The sequence below is a fragment of the Hypanus sabinus genome, chromosome 8, assembly GCF_030144855.1.
Source record: "Hypanus sabinus isolate sHypSab1 chromosome 8, sHypSab1.hap1, whole genome shotgun sequence".
In the NCBI taxonomy this organism is placed as follows: Eukaryota; Metazoa; Chordata; class Chondrichthyes; order Myliobatiformes; family Dasyatidae; genus Hypanus; species Hypanus sabinus.
In genome coordinates, this window is record NC_082713.1 from 167,172,148 (window position 1) to 167,189,260 (window position 17,113).

General features: G+C 41.5%; 1 protein-coding gene across 1 annotated transcript in view; it reads left to right on the plus strand.

Annotated features, from left to right (window-relative positions):
* Nucleotides 1-13,778: 13,778 nt before the first annotated feature.
* LOC132398692 (carboxypeptidase M-like) overlaps nt 13,779-17,113 on the plus strand; it is a 66,493-nt gene continuing 63,158 nt past the window's right edge. The window contains exon 1 of the mRNA XM_059978466.1: nt 13,779-14,150. Coding sequence (XP_059834449.1) covers nt 13,985-14,150 — 166 coding nt within the window. The 5' untranslated portion in view covers nt 13,779-13,984. The remainder of the gene's footprint in view (nt 14,151-17,113) is intronic.

Sequence of the window (17,113 nt, forward strand, 5' to 3'; positions counted from 1 at the left end):
TAACCCGTTTTGCTTCGTTTTTGTGCGGGAGGAGTGATTTGGGGTTGATGTATCTGATCTGTTTTCGTTTGTTTTTTTTTACATGGGAGAAAAGATTTGGGGTTGTTGTGGCTGTTCTGTCTTTGTTCGATTTTTTTACGCAGGAGGAAGGATTTTGGGGTTGTTGTGGCTGTTCTGTTTTCGTTCGATTTTTTATGTGGGAGAAAGGATTTGGGGAGGTTTGTTGATTGCGCTGCTTTTCTTTTCTTTCTTGGTTTCATGGCTACCCAGAGAAATGAAGAATTTCAGACTTGTATACCTTGATAATAAATGAACCTTTGAACCTTTGTCCAATTGTTTTTGTTAAATAGTCTCATCTTGTTTAGGGATTTGGGATTTCTTTATGCTTCATTTCCAGAGTTTTCTTCAACGAGAACTTGTCTCAATGGTGTTCATCTCGACACTGCCAAACCATGAGTGTCCTTCAATGACTTCATCCTGTCTCTCCAACTCAGTCTGAGCAGAGAATTTGCTGACTTTTGATCTTTAAAAACTTGCATAACAAAATAATAAAAATGAAACCACTCCAGATCATCTTCCACTTTTTTTTGAATGAGAATTTCCTTCTCCTGATGGTTCCAGATCAAATCCTAATTTCAATTTTGCAGAGAACTCTTGTGCTTCAGTTGCCACCAACAGGAACCTAAAAGCTTAGCATGTGATTTATATATTGGAGACATTTGATGTGAGAGTCACTGTTGAGAAGAATTATTTATTTAAGTAGCGTAAATCAACCAGCTGACTTACATGAATGGTTTTCATTTAGTGCTGCAGATTTGTATTATGTTAAATGTTAACAAGTAATTCATTTTCCTTGCATGTGGCTTTTAAAGTCTGCTGGAAGGTATTTCACTTCCTCTCTGGGAAATACTTCAGATTTTATTTATTAATGCATTTTATTGACTATAACAGATTCCAGTTTCAGTAACAATGACTGGCTTGTTGACTGGAATCTAGTTAAACATCATGAGCATTTTTTCCCCTTTTTGCCAGAGTAACATTCCATCTAGTACTGAAGCCAGAGATGGTTCAGCTGCGGCATTCCAAGTGAACACACATCTCACTTATTTTCATCATCATATCCTGTCCTTTGGCAGTAACGGCTTCATTTTCTCTGACAAAACGTAGAATGCTGGAAGTATGTAGTGGGTCAAGTAACATCTCTAGAGGCAAAGATTGTATGCTGACATTTTAAGTCAACACCCTGCATTAGGACTCAGTTAGTGGGCATAAGAAAATAAGAAATAGGAACAGGAGGAGGCCCTCTGGTCCATTGAGCCTGCTCCACCATTCAATTAGATCATGGCTGATCTAGCCATGGACTCAACTCCACCTACCTGCCATTTTTCCATAACCCTTAATTCCCCTACTATACAAAAGGAGCAGGTTAATTGAGTCAGTAGTGAGGAAGGCTAATGCAATGTTATCTAGTTTTCGTTGGATTCATTAGGACCTAACTTTCCACACCGGCCTAACATAGAATCATAGAGAAGTACAGCACAGAAACAGGCCTATATATAGTCAATGCTAACAACCAGTTAAACTGCTACTCCAAATGATCTGCACTGGTATCATAGCCCTCCATATCCCTACTATCCATGTACCTATCCAAACTTCTCTTAAGTGTTGAATACCAGTTTGCATGCACTACTTGTGCTGGCAGCTTGTTCCATACTCTCATGACCCTCTGAGTGAAGAAGTTTCCCCTCATGTTCCCCTTAAAATTCTCACTTTTCACCCTTAACCCATGACCTTTGGTTGTAGTTGGCTGGTGGCACAGTGACATCAGCGCCAGACTCCGGAACGGAGTTTCTGGGCTTCGAATCCAGTCGGGCCATTCCCGAGTATGCTTTCCATCCGTGCTGGGTTGAGTGTTGAGCTCGCAATTTGACCTTGTAAAATAAAGAAAAATACTGCAATATGTCTGTGTGAGGAGTGGCACTCCACACAGTCTTTCGTTCTGCATCTTGTAAGGCATGTAAATGCCTGACACTGGCCTCTCAAGCCTGAGTCAAAGTCATCATCATCATCATCTATTTGCAGTCGCTCCCAACCTCAGTGGAAAAAGCCTGCTTGCATTTATCCTATCTATACCACTCATAATTTTATATACCTCTATCAAATCTCTCAGTCTTCTATGTTCTAAAGACTACAGTCCTAACCTATTCAACCTTTCCTCAGAACTAGGGTCCTCCAGTCCTGGCAACATCCCTGTAAATTTTCTCTGCACTCTTTCAAACTTGTTTACATCTTTATATGGGACCATGTAAAAGGCCTTGTTAAAATTCAAATAAAGAACATCCACCGCGCTGTCATCACCTATCTCTCAATCACCTCTTCAGAAAACACAAGGTTCATTAAGCATGAATTTCCACATACAGAGCCATATTAACTCCTCCTAACCAGATTCTATTGTTAGAGCTTGTAACTCAGAATTTCCCTCCAGCAACTTCCCCACTACTAATGTCAGGTTGACCATCTGAAGTTCTCTGGCCTGTACTTGTTACCCTTTTTAAACAACAGAAAAACATTAACCACCTTTCAGTCTTAAGGAAATTCATCTATGGCTACTGATGAAGCAAATATCTCTGCAAGAGCCTCCACAATTTTTTTCTGTAGCCTCTCACAAAGTCCAAGTATTTGTCCACTTTAATGTGCTGTAATACCTCCTCTCTGGTAATGTGTGTATTCTCCATCCATCTCCCCTTCTCTTTTCTCTTGAGCAACCATGATTTTTCTTCTTAGTTTACACTGAGGAGAAATATTTGTTAAAAACCCCACCTATCTCCTGTGGTTCGAGACATAAGAGGCCCTGATGATCTCTACGAGCACCTATTCTCTCCCTAACCTCCCTTTAACTCTTAGTATAGCACGAGAACCTCTTGGGAGTTTCCTCAAGCTTTCCTGCCATACCCACCTCTTACCCTCTCCTTGTCCTCCTGATTTCCCTCTTAAGAGTATTCATAATCTTTTTATAGCCATTGAGGGATTCACTCAATCCTGTCCACCTAAACCTGATGTATACTTCCTCTATTTTCTTAATCAGAGCTTCAATATCTCTCCTCAACCAAGGTTCCCAAAACTTGCCAGGTTTACCCTTCACCCTAACAGGAACATATTGCTCGTAGACTCTTGATAAAACATTTTCAAAGCCTCTCACTTGCTATTTATTCCTTTCCCTTCAACTAGGCTCTCACAATTGACCTCTGCTGGATCCTGCCTAATCCCCCCCCCCCCCCCCCAGATTAGTCCTGCAACAGTTTGGTACCTTAACCTTCCCTGTAGACCTATCCGATCCTTTTCCAAAACTGTTAAAACTAATAGAATTATGGTTACTAGAGCTAAAGTGCTCCCTGACTGTCACTTTAATTACCTGCCCTGCCTCTTTCCATAAGAGGAGGTTCAATACTGCATTTCCTCAAGTTGGGCCCTTTATAGATTGACTCAAAAGTTCAAAGTACATTTATTATCAAAGTATGTATACATTATACAACCTTAAGATTTGCCTCCTGACAGGCAACCACAAAGTAAGAAACCCAAAAGAACCCACTAATGAAAAAGAAGACCAACAAACCCCAATGTTCAGAGAGGGCGAAAGAAACTGAGGAAACCTTCTGGACATGTTTCACAAATTCCACCTTGTCCAGCTTTAAATATTCTTCGTGGTCCAGTGAATACCAGGAAACATAAATTCTCCCACTAATAAATCCCTATTATTCTTACAACCAGGAGCAAGTGGCAGTATCTACACACCTGCTGTCATGCCTGTGGCAGCTGTATCCTGGAGGACTGATCTGCCAGTCCTGCCTTTCTCGCAGAATGTTTCTGTTATGGCTCTCACAATGAGTCCTCAGAGTCAATGCATGCTCTTAAGTTTGTTCGCCTCAAGCATTGAAATAAATGTAGTTCACTGAATATTTCTTTCTCTGCTTTTACTGTGCCCCTATCTGTCCTGATTATCAGACTTGCTTTCCCATGATTTGTTCCTTTTCAAAGATCTGGCCTCCTAAACCCACCAGTCCAGTTTAAACCCCTATGTAAAACTAACAAGTTTCCCTGCAAGAATATTGGTCCTTCTCTGGTTCAACTGCAACCCATCCCACTTGAACAGATTACCTCTAACCTAGGAGAGATCCCATTAGAACAAGAACTTGAATCCCTGCCCCCGCATCAGGTCCTCAACTGAAAATTCATCTGGCTTTTCCTTCTACTTCTGACCTCACATAGCACCAGGAGTAATCCAGAGATCACTACCCTCAAGGTCCTGCTTCCTAACTTATTACCTAAGTCCCTATACTTATTCTGCAGAACCTGAGATACCCTTGACCCTGGCACCTAGCACAAATCACACCATCTTGGCATCTCTTATGTGGCTCAGGATCTTCTGTCTGACCCCTCACGATGAAGTGTCCTATCACCTTTTTCTTCTGAGCCTTAAGCTTTCAAAGTGCTAGATACCTGACTACTGCTAATCACCCCTGAAGGAATATTATTCCATCCCCAGACAGACTCCTATACCTGTTAGTGAGGGGACAGGACACAGCGCAATCCTCCACTGACTTCATACCAACCTCAGTTTTCCTGATAGTCACCCATTATCTGGAGCCTGTTCCTTGGGTGTGACGATCTCAATAAAAGTCTCAACTATGAAGCTCTACATTTCCCAGATAGTTCAGAGCACAGAGTTCCTTGTCCCCCGTGTCAGGAGCTGGGTGCACTTCCCATAGCTGTAGTCATCAGGGAGTATGTGAGGTCTCTGTAATAAAGGTAACTATCAATAACCTCATTATTGTTGTTATTATTCTTATCATTGTTGATAATTATCTGGGCTGAAGTTTGTATAACAAAATGGAAATAATGTTTTAACTTAACATAGAAACATAGAAAACCTACAGCACAATACAGGCCTCTCAGCCCACAAAGCTGTGCCAAACATGTACTTACTTTAGAAATTACCTCAGGTTACTCATAGCCCTCTATTTTTCTAAGCTCCGTGTACCAATCCAGGAGTCTCTTAAAAGACCCTATCGTTTCTGCCTCTACTACCTTCCCCAGCAAGCCATTCCACGCAATCACCACTCTCTAGTAAACAACTTACCCCTGACATCCCTTCTGTACCTTCTTCCAAGTACCTTAAAATTGTGCCCTCTCGTGTTAGCCATTTCAGCCCCAGGAAAAAACCTCTGACTATCTACATGATCAATTCCTCTCTATCAGGTCACCTCTCATCCTCCGCTGCTCCCAGGAGAAAAGCCCAAGTTCACTCAACCTGTTTTCATAAAGCATACTCTCCAATCCAGGCAACATCCTTGTAACTCTCCTCTGCACCCTTTCTATATTTTCCACATCCTTCCTGCAGTGAGGTGACCAAAACTGAGCACAGTTTTGACCAAGTGGGGTCTGACCAGGTTCTATATAGCTGTAACATTACCTCTCAGCTCTTGAATTCAATCCCACAGTTGATGAAGACCAATTAGTACTAAATTCTGCCATCATATTTGACCTACCGAAGGAGCCACCTCACACTTATCTGGGTTGAACTCCATCTGTCACTTCTCAGCCCATTTTGCATCGTATCAATGTCCCACTGTAATTTCTGACAGCCGTATACACTATCCACAACACCTCCAACCTTTGTGTCATCAGCAAATTTACTAACCCATCCCTCCACTTCCTCATCCAGGTAATTTATGAAAATCACGAAGAGAAGGGGTCCCAGAACAGATCCCTGAGGCACTCCACTGGTCACCAACCTCCATGCAGATATGACACATCTACAACCACTCTTTGCCTTCTGTGGGCAAGGCAGTTCTGGATCCACAAAGCTAGGTCCCCTTGGATCTCATGCCTCCTTACTTTCTCAATAAGACTTGCATGGGGTACCTTATCAAATGCCTTGCTGAAATCCATATACACAACATCTACTGCTCTTCCTTCATCAGTGTGTTTAGTCAAATCCTCAAAAAATTAAATCAGGCTCGTCAGGCACGACCTGCCTTTTACAAAGCCATGCTGACTATTCCTAATCAAGTTATACTTCTCTTAATGTTCATAAATCCTGCCTCTCAGGATCCTTTCCATCAACTTACCAACCACTGAAGTAAGACTGACTGGTCTATAATTTCCTGGGCTATCTCTACTCCCATTCTTGTACAACATCTGCAACCCTCCAATCCTCTGGAATCTCCCCCGTCATTGCCAGAGGCTCAGCAATCTTCTCTCTCGCCTCCCACAGTTGCCTGGGGTACATCTCGTCCAGTTCTGGAGTCTTATCCAACTAGATTCTTTCTAAAAGCTCCTGCACATTCTCTTTCTTAATGTCTATATGCTCAAGCTTTTCAATCCACTGTAAATCATTCCTACAATCACTAATACCTTTTTTTGTAGTGAATACTGAAGCAAAGTATTTATTAAGTACCTCTGCTAACTCCTCCGGTTCCATACACAGTTTTCCACTGTCACACTTGATTGGTTTTATTCTCTTACATCTTAATCTCTTGCTCTTCACATACTTGTAGAATGCCTTAGGGTTTTCTTTAATCCTGCCCGCCAAGGCCTTCTCATGGTCCCTTCTGGCTCTTCTAATTTCATTCTTAAGCTCCTTCCTGCTAGCCTTGTAATCTTCTAGATCTCTATCATTACCTAGTTTTTTGAACCTTTTATAAGCTTTTCTTTTCTTCTTGACTAGATTTTCAGCAGCCTTTGTACACCCTGGTTTCTGTACCCTATCATCCTTTCCCTGTCTAATTTGAATGTAGCTATGCAGAATGATACGCAAATATCTCCTGAACATTTGCCACATTTCTGCTGTATATTTCCCTGAGAACATCTGTTCCCAATTTATGTTTCCAAGTTCCTGCCTGATAGCTTCATATTTCCCCTTACTCCAATTAAACACTTTCCTAACTTATCTGTTCCTATCCCTCTCCAATGCTATGGTAAGGGAGATAGAATTGTGTTCACTATCTCCAAAATGGTCTCCCACTGAGAGACCTGACACCTGCTCAGGCTAATTTCGAAATACCAGATCAAGTACAGCCTCTCCTCTTGTAAGCTTATCTACATATTGTGTCAGGAAATCTTACTGAACACACCTAATAAACTCCACCTCATCTAAACCCCTTGTTCTAGGGAGATGGCAATCAATATTTGGAGAATTAAAATCTCCCACCACGATAACTCTGTTATTATTAATCCTTTCCAGAATCTGTCTCCCTATCTGCTCCCCTATGTTCCTGTTACTATTGGGTGGTCTACTAAAAAATACCCAGTAGAATTATTGACCCCTTCCTGTTCCTAACTTCTACCTACATACAATCCCTCCATGACTTCCTCCTTTTCTGCAGCCGTGACACTATCTCTGATCAACAGTGCCACATCCCCACCTCTTTTGCCTCCCCCCTGTCCTTTCTGAAACATCTAAAGCCTGGCACTCTAAGTAACCATTCCCTCCCCTGAACCATCCACATCTCTGTACTGGCCACAACATCATAGCTCCAAGTACTGATCCACACTCTAAGCTCAAGCATTGACTTTGCTTTTTTCCATAGATGCTGCCTGACCTGCTGAGTTCCTCCAGCCTTTTGTGTGTGTTGCTCGGATTTCCACCATCTGCAGATTTTCTGTTGGTTGTAACTGTTTCTGAACCTGCTGGTGTGAGTTCTCAGTTTTCTGTGTCTTCTTCCTGATGGCAGCAGTGAGAAGAGAGCTTGTCCTGGGTGGTGGAGTTTCCTAGTGATGGATACTACCCATCATGTGACAGCATTTCATGTGGATATGCATAATGGTGAGGAGGGCTTTACCTGTGATGGACTGGCCTATCCACTGCATTTTTTGGATTATCCGTTCTAGGGTATGGGTGTTTCCATACCAGGCAGTCAATATATTCACCACTGCACATCTGTGGTTTACTATAATATTGGATGGCATAGTTCAAAGCTGCTTGATGGTCAAAAGATAAACAATTTTGAGTTGTTGGTTCTTGCCTTGACTGCGGGTTTTCTGTTATTGTCCATAGAAGGAGAAATGCATTAATACCGAAGATGCCTTATTGCATAAACCTTTCTAATGTATGTGCAGTCATGTGCCTTTCATGCTATTTCATGGTTTCATTACCCCTTTCAACAAAACAGCTGTTCTTTTGCATCACTGGTTTGTCTGTTCCTGTTCCTGTTCCCCTTTTGAGATATTTTCTTTCAGCACATGATGGATGAGTTTAAGGAACCAGGTGGTAATCTATCACAAAAAGAAAAATATCTGTAGCTGTGGTATCTGTAGAGAAGCAGTGAATGTTTCAGCCACCCTCCATGGCCTCTATCTATACTTCTCACCTCACTGGTAAAGCAGCCAACATAATTAAAGTTATTTTCTCACCCCCATCATCAGGCATTTGTTTATTATGTGCCGTGTCACATAACGTAGATGATCATTGTCTTTCTATGACTGTGATTGTTCTTGGCAAATTTTTCTACAGAAGTGGTTTGCTACTGTCTTCTTCTGGGCAGAATCTTTATAAGATGGGTGACTCCAGCCATTATCAATACCCTTCAGAGATTATCTGCCTAGTGTCAGTGGTTGCATGACCAGGACTTGTTATGTGCACCGGCTGCTCATACAACCATCCACTACCTGCTCCCATGGCTTCATGTTGCCCTGATCTTGGTGTTGGGGGGGGGGGGGGGGAAGGCTAAGCCAGTGCTACACCTTGCCCAAGGGTGACCTGCAGGCTAGCAGGGGGAACGGGTGCCTTACAGCTCCTTTGGTAGAGACGCATCTCCACCTTACCACCCATTACCATGAGGCAGAAGACACAAAAGCATGAATACACATAATAATAATAATTATAATTATAATTACTTACACAGACACAATTAAGTGACAAACATCTTTCTCCAAAATCTTGCTTTAAAATACAAACCCACAAAAGAATTCATTCTTTACTATAAATACAACCCTGATCCAGTTTTAGAGTCAGAATCCTACAAATTATATTATGACCAATCTGTTATTACAAATAGGGCAATATTTTAAAACTGCCTAGATATACTAATACAGGATAATCAAGCAAGAACAGCTTACTTAAAAGATACAGCAATTTCAAACACACATAACTTACATAAATCAATGTGAAAAACACCAGAAATATGCTGAATTAAAAGAAGAAATTGAAAGCTTTGGAACATGAACTTAATTGTCCAGACAGTGATATCTAGAACTGGCACTACATCCCAAGGGCATACAAAATAGCAGTAAGCAATTAGGATGACACAGCAATATCCGTGTAAATCTTCAGAAAGCTATAATACTGAACGCCATTAGAATAGTCCGAAAGTTCCTAGTATATTGAGAGATGAGTGTGCTAGTTTTACTAGCTTGAGTTGAGAGAAAAATAAATGATAATAACATTAACTTTATTTATATAGATGTAGGCTGAAAATGCTTTACATAGATTGTAAAAATAAATTGGGGCATAACAGTAACGTAGTGGTTCATACACCATGACTCCTGTTCAATTCCTGTCGCTGCCTGTAAAGAGTTTGTACGTTCTCCCTGTGACCACATGGGTTTCCTCCAGCAGCTCTAGTTTCCTCCCACAGCCTAAAGATATATGGGTTGGTAGGTCAATTAGTCATTGTAAGTTATGTATTCATTTGTTGAGGTACAGTGTGGAATCAGCTCTTTGAACCATGCCACTGTATCTCAACAAATAAATACATAAATAAATAAAAATGTGAGAATAAATTAAAAATCATAAGTAAAGACAAATATTTAAATATTGCAAAAGACGTAGGCTCATGTAAAAACAATTCTGTAAAGTGAAGGTGCTTTCAAAAATAATGAAGAGAGATGTTTCTAAGCATCTCAAAATTACTATAAAGAACAGTAAAGATAATAAGCAATAAAAAAATTTAAATCAAATCAATATTTAGTCTGACCACCCTTTTCCTTTAAAACTGCATCAATTCTCTTAGGTACACTGTTGTGCAGTTTTATAAGAAAATCGGCTGGTAGGTTGTTCTAAGCATCTTGGAGAGCTCGCCACAGTTCTTCTGTAGACACTTTGGCTGTCTCGCTTGCGTCTGTCTCTCCAGGTAATCCCAGAGAGACTCGATGATGTTGAGCTCAGGGCTCTGTGGAGGCTGTACCATCTGAAACCATATCAAATGTCTAGCATGCCTAAGACTTTTGCATAGTTCTATAATTGGAATAAAATGTAATTGAATATACCAAATTATATAAATGTGATTGGCATCAATAAGTTAAAAACACATAAAAATGTGGGTTTTTAGAAGTATTTTGAAACATTCCACAGTACTAACCTGGCATATCTCAGTCAGTAGAGAATTCCAGATATTTGGTGTATAAGAGCAAATGGCTGCATCTTATATGCTTGGCTCTAGGAAACTCTAAGCAAACCAGTATTCATGGATCTAAACAACACACACAAGATGCTAAAGGAACTCATCAGGCTAGGCAGTATCTATGGAAAAGAGTACAGTTGATGTTTCGGGCCAAGACCATTCGCCTAAAATGTTGGCAGTTCTCTTTTCCACAGATGCTGCCTGGCCTGTTGAGTTCCTCCAGCCTTTTGTGTGTGTTGCTTGGATTTCCAGCATCTGCAGATTTTCTCTTGTTTGTTCATGGATCTATAGTTATGATTAGGGATGTAAAGGGATAGACAGTCCAAAATATACAGAGGATTTAGATTATTCAGAGCCAATTATACAATTAAGAGTATTTTAACATTGATCCTAAAGGACACAAGCAGCCAGTGTAATGATGCCAAAACAGTTGAAATGTGCACAAATTTTCTTTTTTTTGGTTGTGATTCTTGCTGCTGCATTCTGAACAAGCTGCAGCCGGTTTATATCTATCTTAGGCAGTGCTGAAAGAGTGCTGAAAATTGGTCTAATCAGCTAAATACAAAAGTGTGTTTCATTTTTCTGTATTTTGAGACAATATAAGAAATCAAACTCTTTCAACATTCCTTAAATGAAAGAACACAGTCTTAGCAATATGGTTAATATGTTATTTGAAATTTAACAGAGTCAATAATATTTAAATTCTTTCCTTAGGGCTTGGTTTGTACGGGGAGATGATTAAGTTTATTTCCAAGAATCACACTTCTTTTTATTACTAGTAAAAACCAAAATGCCTGTGTTTTTCACTTATTTGGTTTAAGAAAATTTGAATTCATCCAGTCTGTGATGCTAATAAAACAACGGACCAAGGGGTTTAGAGCCTCAGGGTCACCTGACCTAATAGACAAATATAGCCCAGAGTCATATGCATTGCTGTGGTAATTTACTCAACATCATGAAGTCAAAAGAAATTATATTTGACTTCAGGAAGGCAAGAGGTCCCAAACAAGCCCCACTATTCACAAATGGTGAGGTTGAGAAATCCACTCCAGTTTCAAGTTTTTGGGATGAAAATCACCGAGGAGTTCTCTTGCTCCGTCGACACAAACTTGATAAGAACGAAGGCACAACAGCAAATATAGTCCCTGAGGTGCTGAAGGAGAATCAGCTCTAAAAATTTCTGGCCAACTTTTATCGATATGTCAATAGAGAGCATACTGTCATACGGAATGGGAATGTGATACTCCGGCTGTAGTAAGATAGATCACGAAGCACTTCAAAGGGCGATTAGGACAGTTTAGCACATCAATAGGACTCAACTACTGGACTTGGAAATAACCTACAACTCTGCATGCCTACGGCGCGCTCGTGACATCACTAAAGCCCCATCCCATTCCGGACACTTGTCCGTTCAATCTCTTGCTATCTGGTAGGAGATACTGAAACATCCTAGCCAAGACCGTAAGACTGAAAAACAGCTTCTTCCCGAGGGCTGTTGTGCAGTTGAATGATGCTACACCCTGATTTGCCAATGGCGTTTGAGTGTTACGGACTATCAAAGAGTCACTTACTTTTTGCATGTAAATATGGGATTAAAAAAATTAAGCCGTATCGTTTGCATTGTAAATATCTGTTTTGCACGGACTGGAGTAGCACCGCAATCTCGTTTTGAGTAATGAAAACAAAGTTCTGTTCTACTCTATTAATCTGATATTAATAGATATAAATAATCTGATGAAATGGCGGCATTTAGATGAGAACAACAGCGGACCAAGAATTGATCCTTGCGGATCCAAACAATATCATAGATTTTAGACGCTCAATGACCACGAGTTGATCAAGAATTTCCTTTACACGCCATCAGGCTCAAAGACAGATTCTATGCAGATTATTGAAGAGTCCTCTAGTTCAATGACCTCACCACTATCTACCTTGTTATGACTTCGCACCTTATTGTCTAACTGCATTGCTTTTTCTGTAATTATAACTCGTTATTATACACCCTGTTATTTCTTTCTGGGCGGCAGGGTGAAAATACGCCTCTACCAAAGAGGTGTAAAGCACTCTGTGATTAATTTAAGGTTAACCCTATTTCTCCAGAGATCCTGCCTAACTTACTGTATATCTCCATGAATTTCTACCTTTAATTTCATTTGATTCTTAACTTATTCACGTGGCTGTAGCACTTGTTGCCTTGTTATAATTATCCTTAGGAAGTTGATGGTGAGTTGGCTTTGTGCACAAGGTTCGCAACGAGACGTTGGGGAAAAAAGACAGTATAGAAGACAAATAAATGCACAGATAAAACACGAGGAAATCTGCAGATGCTGGAAATTCAAACAACAACACATACAAAATGCGGGTAGAACACAGCAGGCTAGGCAGCATCTATAGGGAGAAGCGATATCGACGTTTCGGGCCGAGACCCTTCGTCAGGACTAACCGAAAGGAAAGATAGTAAGAGATTTGAAAGTAGAGGGGGAGGGAGAAAACCGAAAGGAAAGATAGTAAGAGATTTGAAAGTAGAGGGGGAGGGAGAAAACCGAAAGGAAAGATAGTAAGAGATTACCCAGAGGCCATTTTACCAGCCAGTCGAGTGGCAGCAACTCAATGCCGACATGATGAAGAGGTTCAGTTGTTGTTCAGACCAATAATCAGAAAGCTGAAGAAAAATATTCTAAGTGACTTTGACCGTGGAATGATTGTTGGTGCCAGTTGGGGTGTTTCGTGCATCTCTGAAATTGCTGATCTCCTGGTATTTTCACACAAAACAGTATCTAAAGTTTACAGAGGGTAATGAAAAAGAAAACAAAAAAAAAATCCAGCGAACGGCAGTTCTTTGGGCAAAACGCCTTGTTAATGAGAGAGGTCAGAGTTGAATAGCCAGACTGGTTCAATCTGACAGGAAGGCGACAGTAACTCCAATAAACACTCGTTATAACTGTATTGTGTAGTAAAGCATCTCCGGATGTACAGCACGTCGAACCTTGAAGTGGATGGGCTACAGTAGCAGAAGACCACAAGCAATTACTTAGAATTAGGAATAATGTGCCTATTTCTGTAGTCTGTTGTCTAACTTTTGTACTTACCTATAATAAAACCCCCTGAGGGTCACAGTGGCTTGGAGCGGTCGCTGATGTTGATTTCCACTAATTATACCGTAATTAGCAATCCCAGGACAAAATCTCATATGTAATCTCTGCAATGTGCGATCAGTGGTTAGGGCGAGGAAATAGCTCGCATTGGAGAATTAATTTTCGCCGGGTTTCTCGCTTGTTGACGCCTTAAGTACGTACGTATGGCTGATTTAGCTGTCAATTAAAGATCTAGGCTCTGTTTGGTGAGTCAGTTTGACTTTTAATTCATGCCACTAGTCTATCGGTAATACTTGGATTTCTGCTTCAGGCGTTGATTTAAGCATTTGCAGATAGTGAACACATAGGAGGACTACTTTGTGTTAACAAAAGAACAAGATTTAAAGATAAATTATAAGAAGTTTTATTCTTGTTTGAGTGAACGGAAGTTTGGAGAACGGACTGTTACTACAACTTGAGTTTCGAAACTTCCACAAAACTTTTTGAAAGATGCTTCCAGGCACAAAGTTTCTGTGGATTTGGACGATGATTCCTTATAGTTTCAGTCTGGAATTCAAACACCACAACGCGGAAGAACTGGAATCGTTTTTACATCGGATCAACTCAAACTACTCGTCAATTACACACTTGTATAGCATTGGCAAATCCGTCGAAGGTAAGTATGGTTTAGAAGACATGAGCTATCATGAGAGGATGGATAAACTTGGGTTGTTTTCTCTGGAACGCCGGAGGCTGAAGGCATATCTGACAGAGGTTTACAGGATTATGAGAGGCATAGACAGAGTGGACAGAGAGTATCTGTTTCCCAGGGTAGAAATGTCTTAATACCAGAGGGCATGCATTGAAGGTGAGAAGGTGAGAGGGTTCGGGTCAAAGGAGATGTGAGGGATAAATTTTTTTACTCAGAGAGTGATGGATGTTTGGAATGCGCTGGCTGGTATGGTGGTAGTGACAAATACATTAGAGGCTTTTATGATACGTTTGGATAGGCACATGGATGTTAGGAAGATGGTATGGACATTGAGTAGGTAGGAGGGATTAGTGTTTAAGTGCTTTTGATTAGCTTTTTAGCTGGTTTTGCACAACATCATGGGCCGAATGGCCCGCTCCTGTGCTGATGTTCGGTGTAAGGGTGTGTATGAAAGAGTGCATCATCCGCGCATGGAAATACTAACTTACTGTATCCGTGTTTTAGTTTTACATGACTAATGTGAAATATACGCAGATAAACAATGATCGGAACATTTAGCTCAGTGCTGTAATGTACGCCTGTAATAGGGTCAGTTCTCCTATGTACTATCTTTTTAACAGCCCGGGATGTCCAACCTCAGCCCTGTATTTTTGTAGCTAACCTCCGATTCCTGTACACGTACAACTGAATACGTTGTATAAAAATGTTTTCGATCTGAAATTGTTGCAAATTGATCTGTTTAAATACGTCGCTTAAAATTAAGATTTTATATTCTGTGCGTTTATTTTGCTCCAGTGAGTTTTGAGCACAGGGAGTTAGGACGATGCTCTCCCTGAGTTTAACACACAAAATGCTGGAGGAATTCAGCAGGGCAGACAGCATCAATGGAAAAAATACAGTCGACGTTTCGGGACGAGACCCTTAAGCAAGACTGGAGAGGAAAAAAAGACGAGTAGACATAAAAAGATGAGGGGAGGGGAGAAAGAAATGCAAGGTGAGAGGTGAAACCGGGAGGAGAATGGGTGAAGTAAAGAGCTGGGAAGTTGACTGGTGAAAGAGATACAGGGCTGGAGAAGGGGTAGTCTGGGAGAGGACAGAAAGTCATGGAAGAAAGAAAAGGGAGAGGAGCACCAGAGGGAGGCGTTGGGTAGACAAGGAGATAAAGTGAGAGGGAAAAGGGAATGGGGACTGGTGAAGTGTGGGGGGGGGGGGGGTCATTACCGGAAACTGGAGAAATCGATGCTCATGCCATCAGACTGGAGGTTCCTCCAACCCGAGTGTGGCCTCATTTCGATATGTCAAGTAATATCCCCCCACATCAAAATGTACCCACTAATAGTTACATTTCCCCACGGAGGAAGGCGGGTTAAGACTCTACCTACCCTTAGTCTCTAAGAATTTTGAATACTTCACCCCTTCAGCCTTCAGTGCCCCAGGGTAAGCAATCCAAGTGTGTCCAAGCTCTCCTAAAAGCTACTAATCTCTTATCCAAGCAATACTGTACCCTAGTAAGCCGATATTCTCTCTGAAGCCTTCACATCTCTTCAATAGTGTGGCGACCAGAATTGCGTGGGTTACCTGAAAGTTTTACCAAAGTTTTACCCAAAGTTTTACATAACAACAACATGACTTCCTTAATCGTATACAGTACTCACTGCCCGGACCCATGAAGGTTCATCATTCATTACGTGCTGTATCTTACGACGTGGGCGATCATGGTCTTTCCGTGACCATGATTGTTCTTGGCAATTTTTTTCTACAGAAGTGATTTACTATTGTCTCTCCTGGGTAGTGCCTTTACAAGACGGGTGATCCCAACCGTTGTCAATACTCTTCAGAGATTGTCTGGCGTCAGTGGTCGCATAACTAGGACTTGTGATATGCACTAGTTGCTCATATGAGCATCCATCACCTGCTCCCATGGCTTCGCGTGACTCTGATGAGGGGGTGGCTAATTAGGTGCTACACCTTGCCCAAGGTGACCTCCAGGCTAATGCCACCTCCTTCGGCATCTCCACCCCGCTATCCAAAGGTAAGTATACTTTTTGCCTTTACCACCCTACCAGGGAGCTTTGGACGTGCACCTCAAGATCTCTGTCTATCAATGCTCCTAAAGATCCTTCTATTTATTGACTGCCTCATCTTTACAAAGACCAGGAGCTGGACGGTTGACAGACGATATTTGGGAGCATTGAACATGTCCGCATTACCACACCCGGCTATGAATCCTACTTAAAGAAAACTAAGCTCGGCGGAACCGTTTCTATTGACAGGAGAAGGGGCAATGACGGGTTACTGACCCTTAAAGTCAGTCGATTCGGCCAACTGGAGCTCGTCAGCCGTGATTGGCAGCTCATCTAGGAGAAAGACAATTCTGATCTCAAAACTCCGCTGCCTTGCGGCTATACCCACTCATGGGGAAGGCTTCGGGAGGCTGGGAGTTTGGGGGAAAAATCCGGAGCTGGAGTCCCTAAGACTGACTGGAAACTCCTGCGACACTGCTGGTACAAAAGTGCATTGGTTTCTGCCGTTCTGCTCGGTGGGCAACAGCTTGCTCTCCATATTGTACTGACCAGGCTTGCGTTTCTAGACAGCTAGGACACAACATTCATGGTCGACCTGGACCGACGGAGGCTTCACTCACTCACTCACTCACTCACTCACTCACTCACTCACTCATTCTTACAAAATGCAACGCCTCGACATTCAATTGGATTACCACAGGCAGATATGCTCCACTATCAATATCACAATTAATTCAGAAAATTATCAAGATTGGCTACATAAGTACCGTTCAGACCTTGAGCTGATTTCAGCCCATTCCCTTTAAGGCATGTCAGAGATTCGATGGATTATTCTAATCTTAACCACTCTTCAGAAACAAGGCATCATCCAGGTCAACAGCAGCCTAACGGCGCACCGCGCTC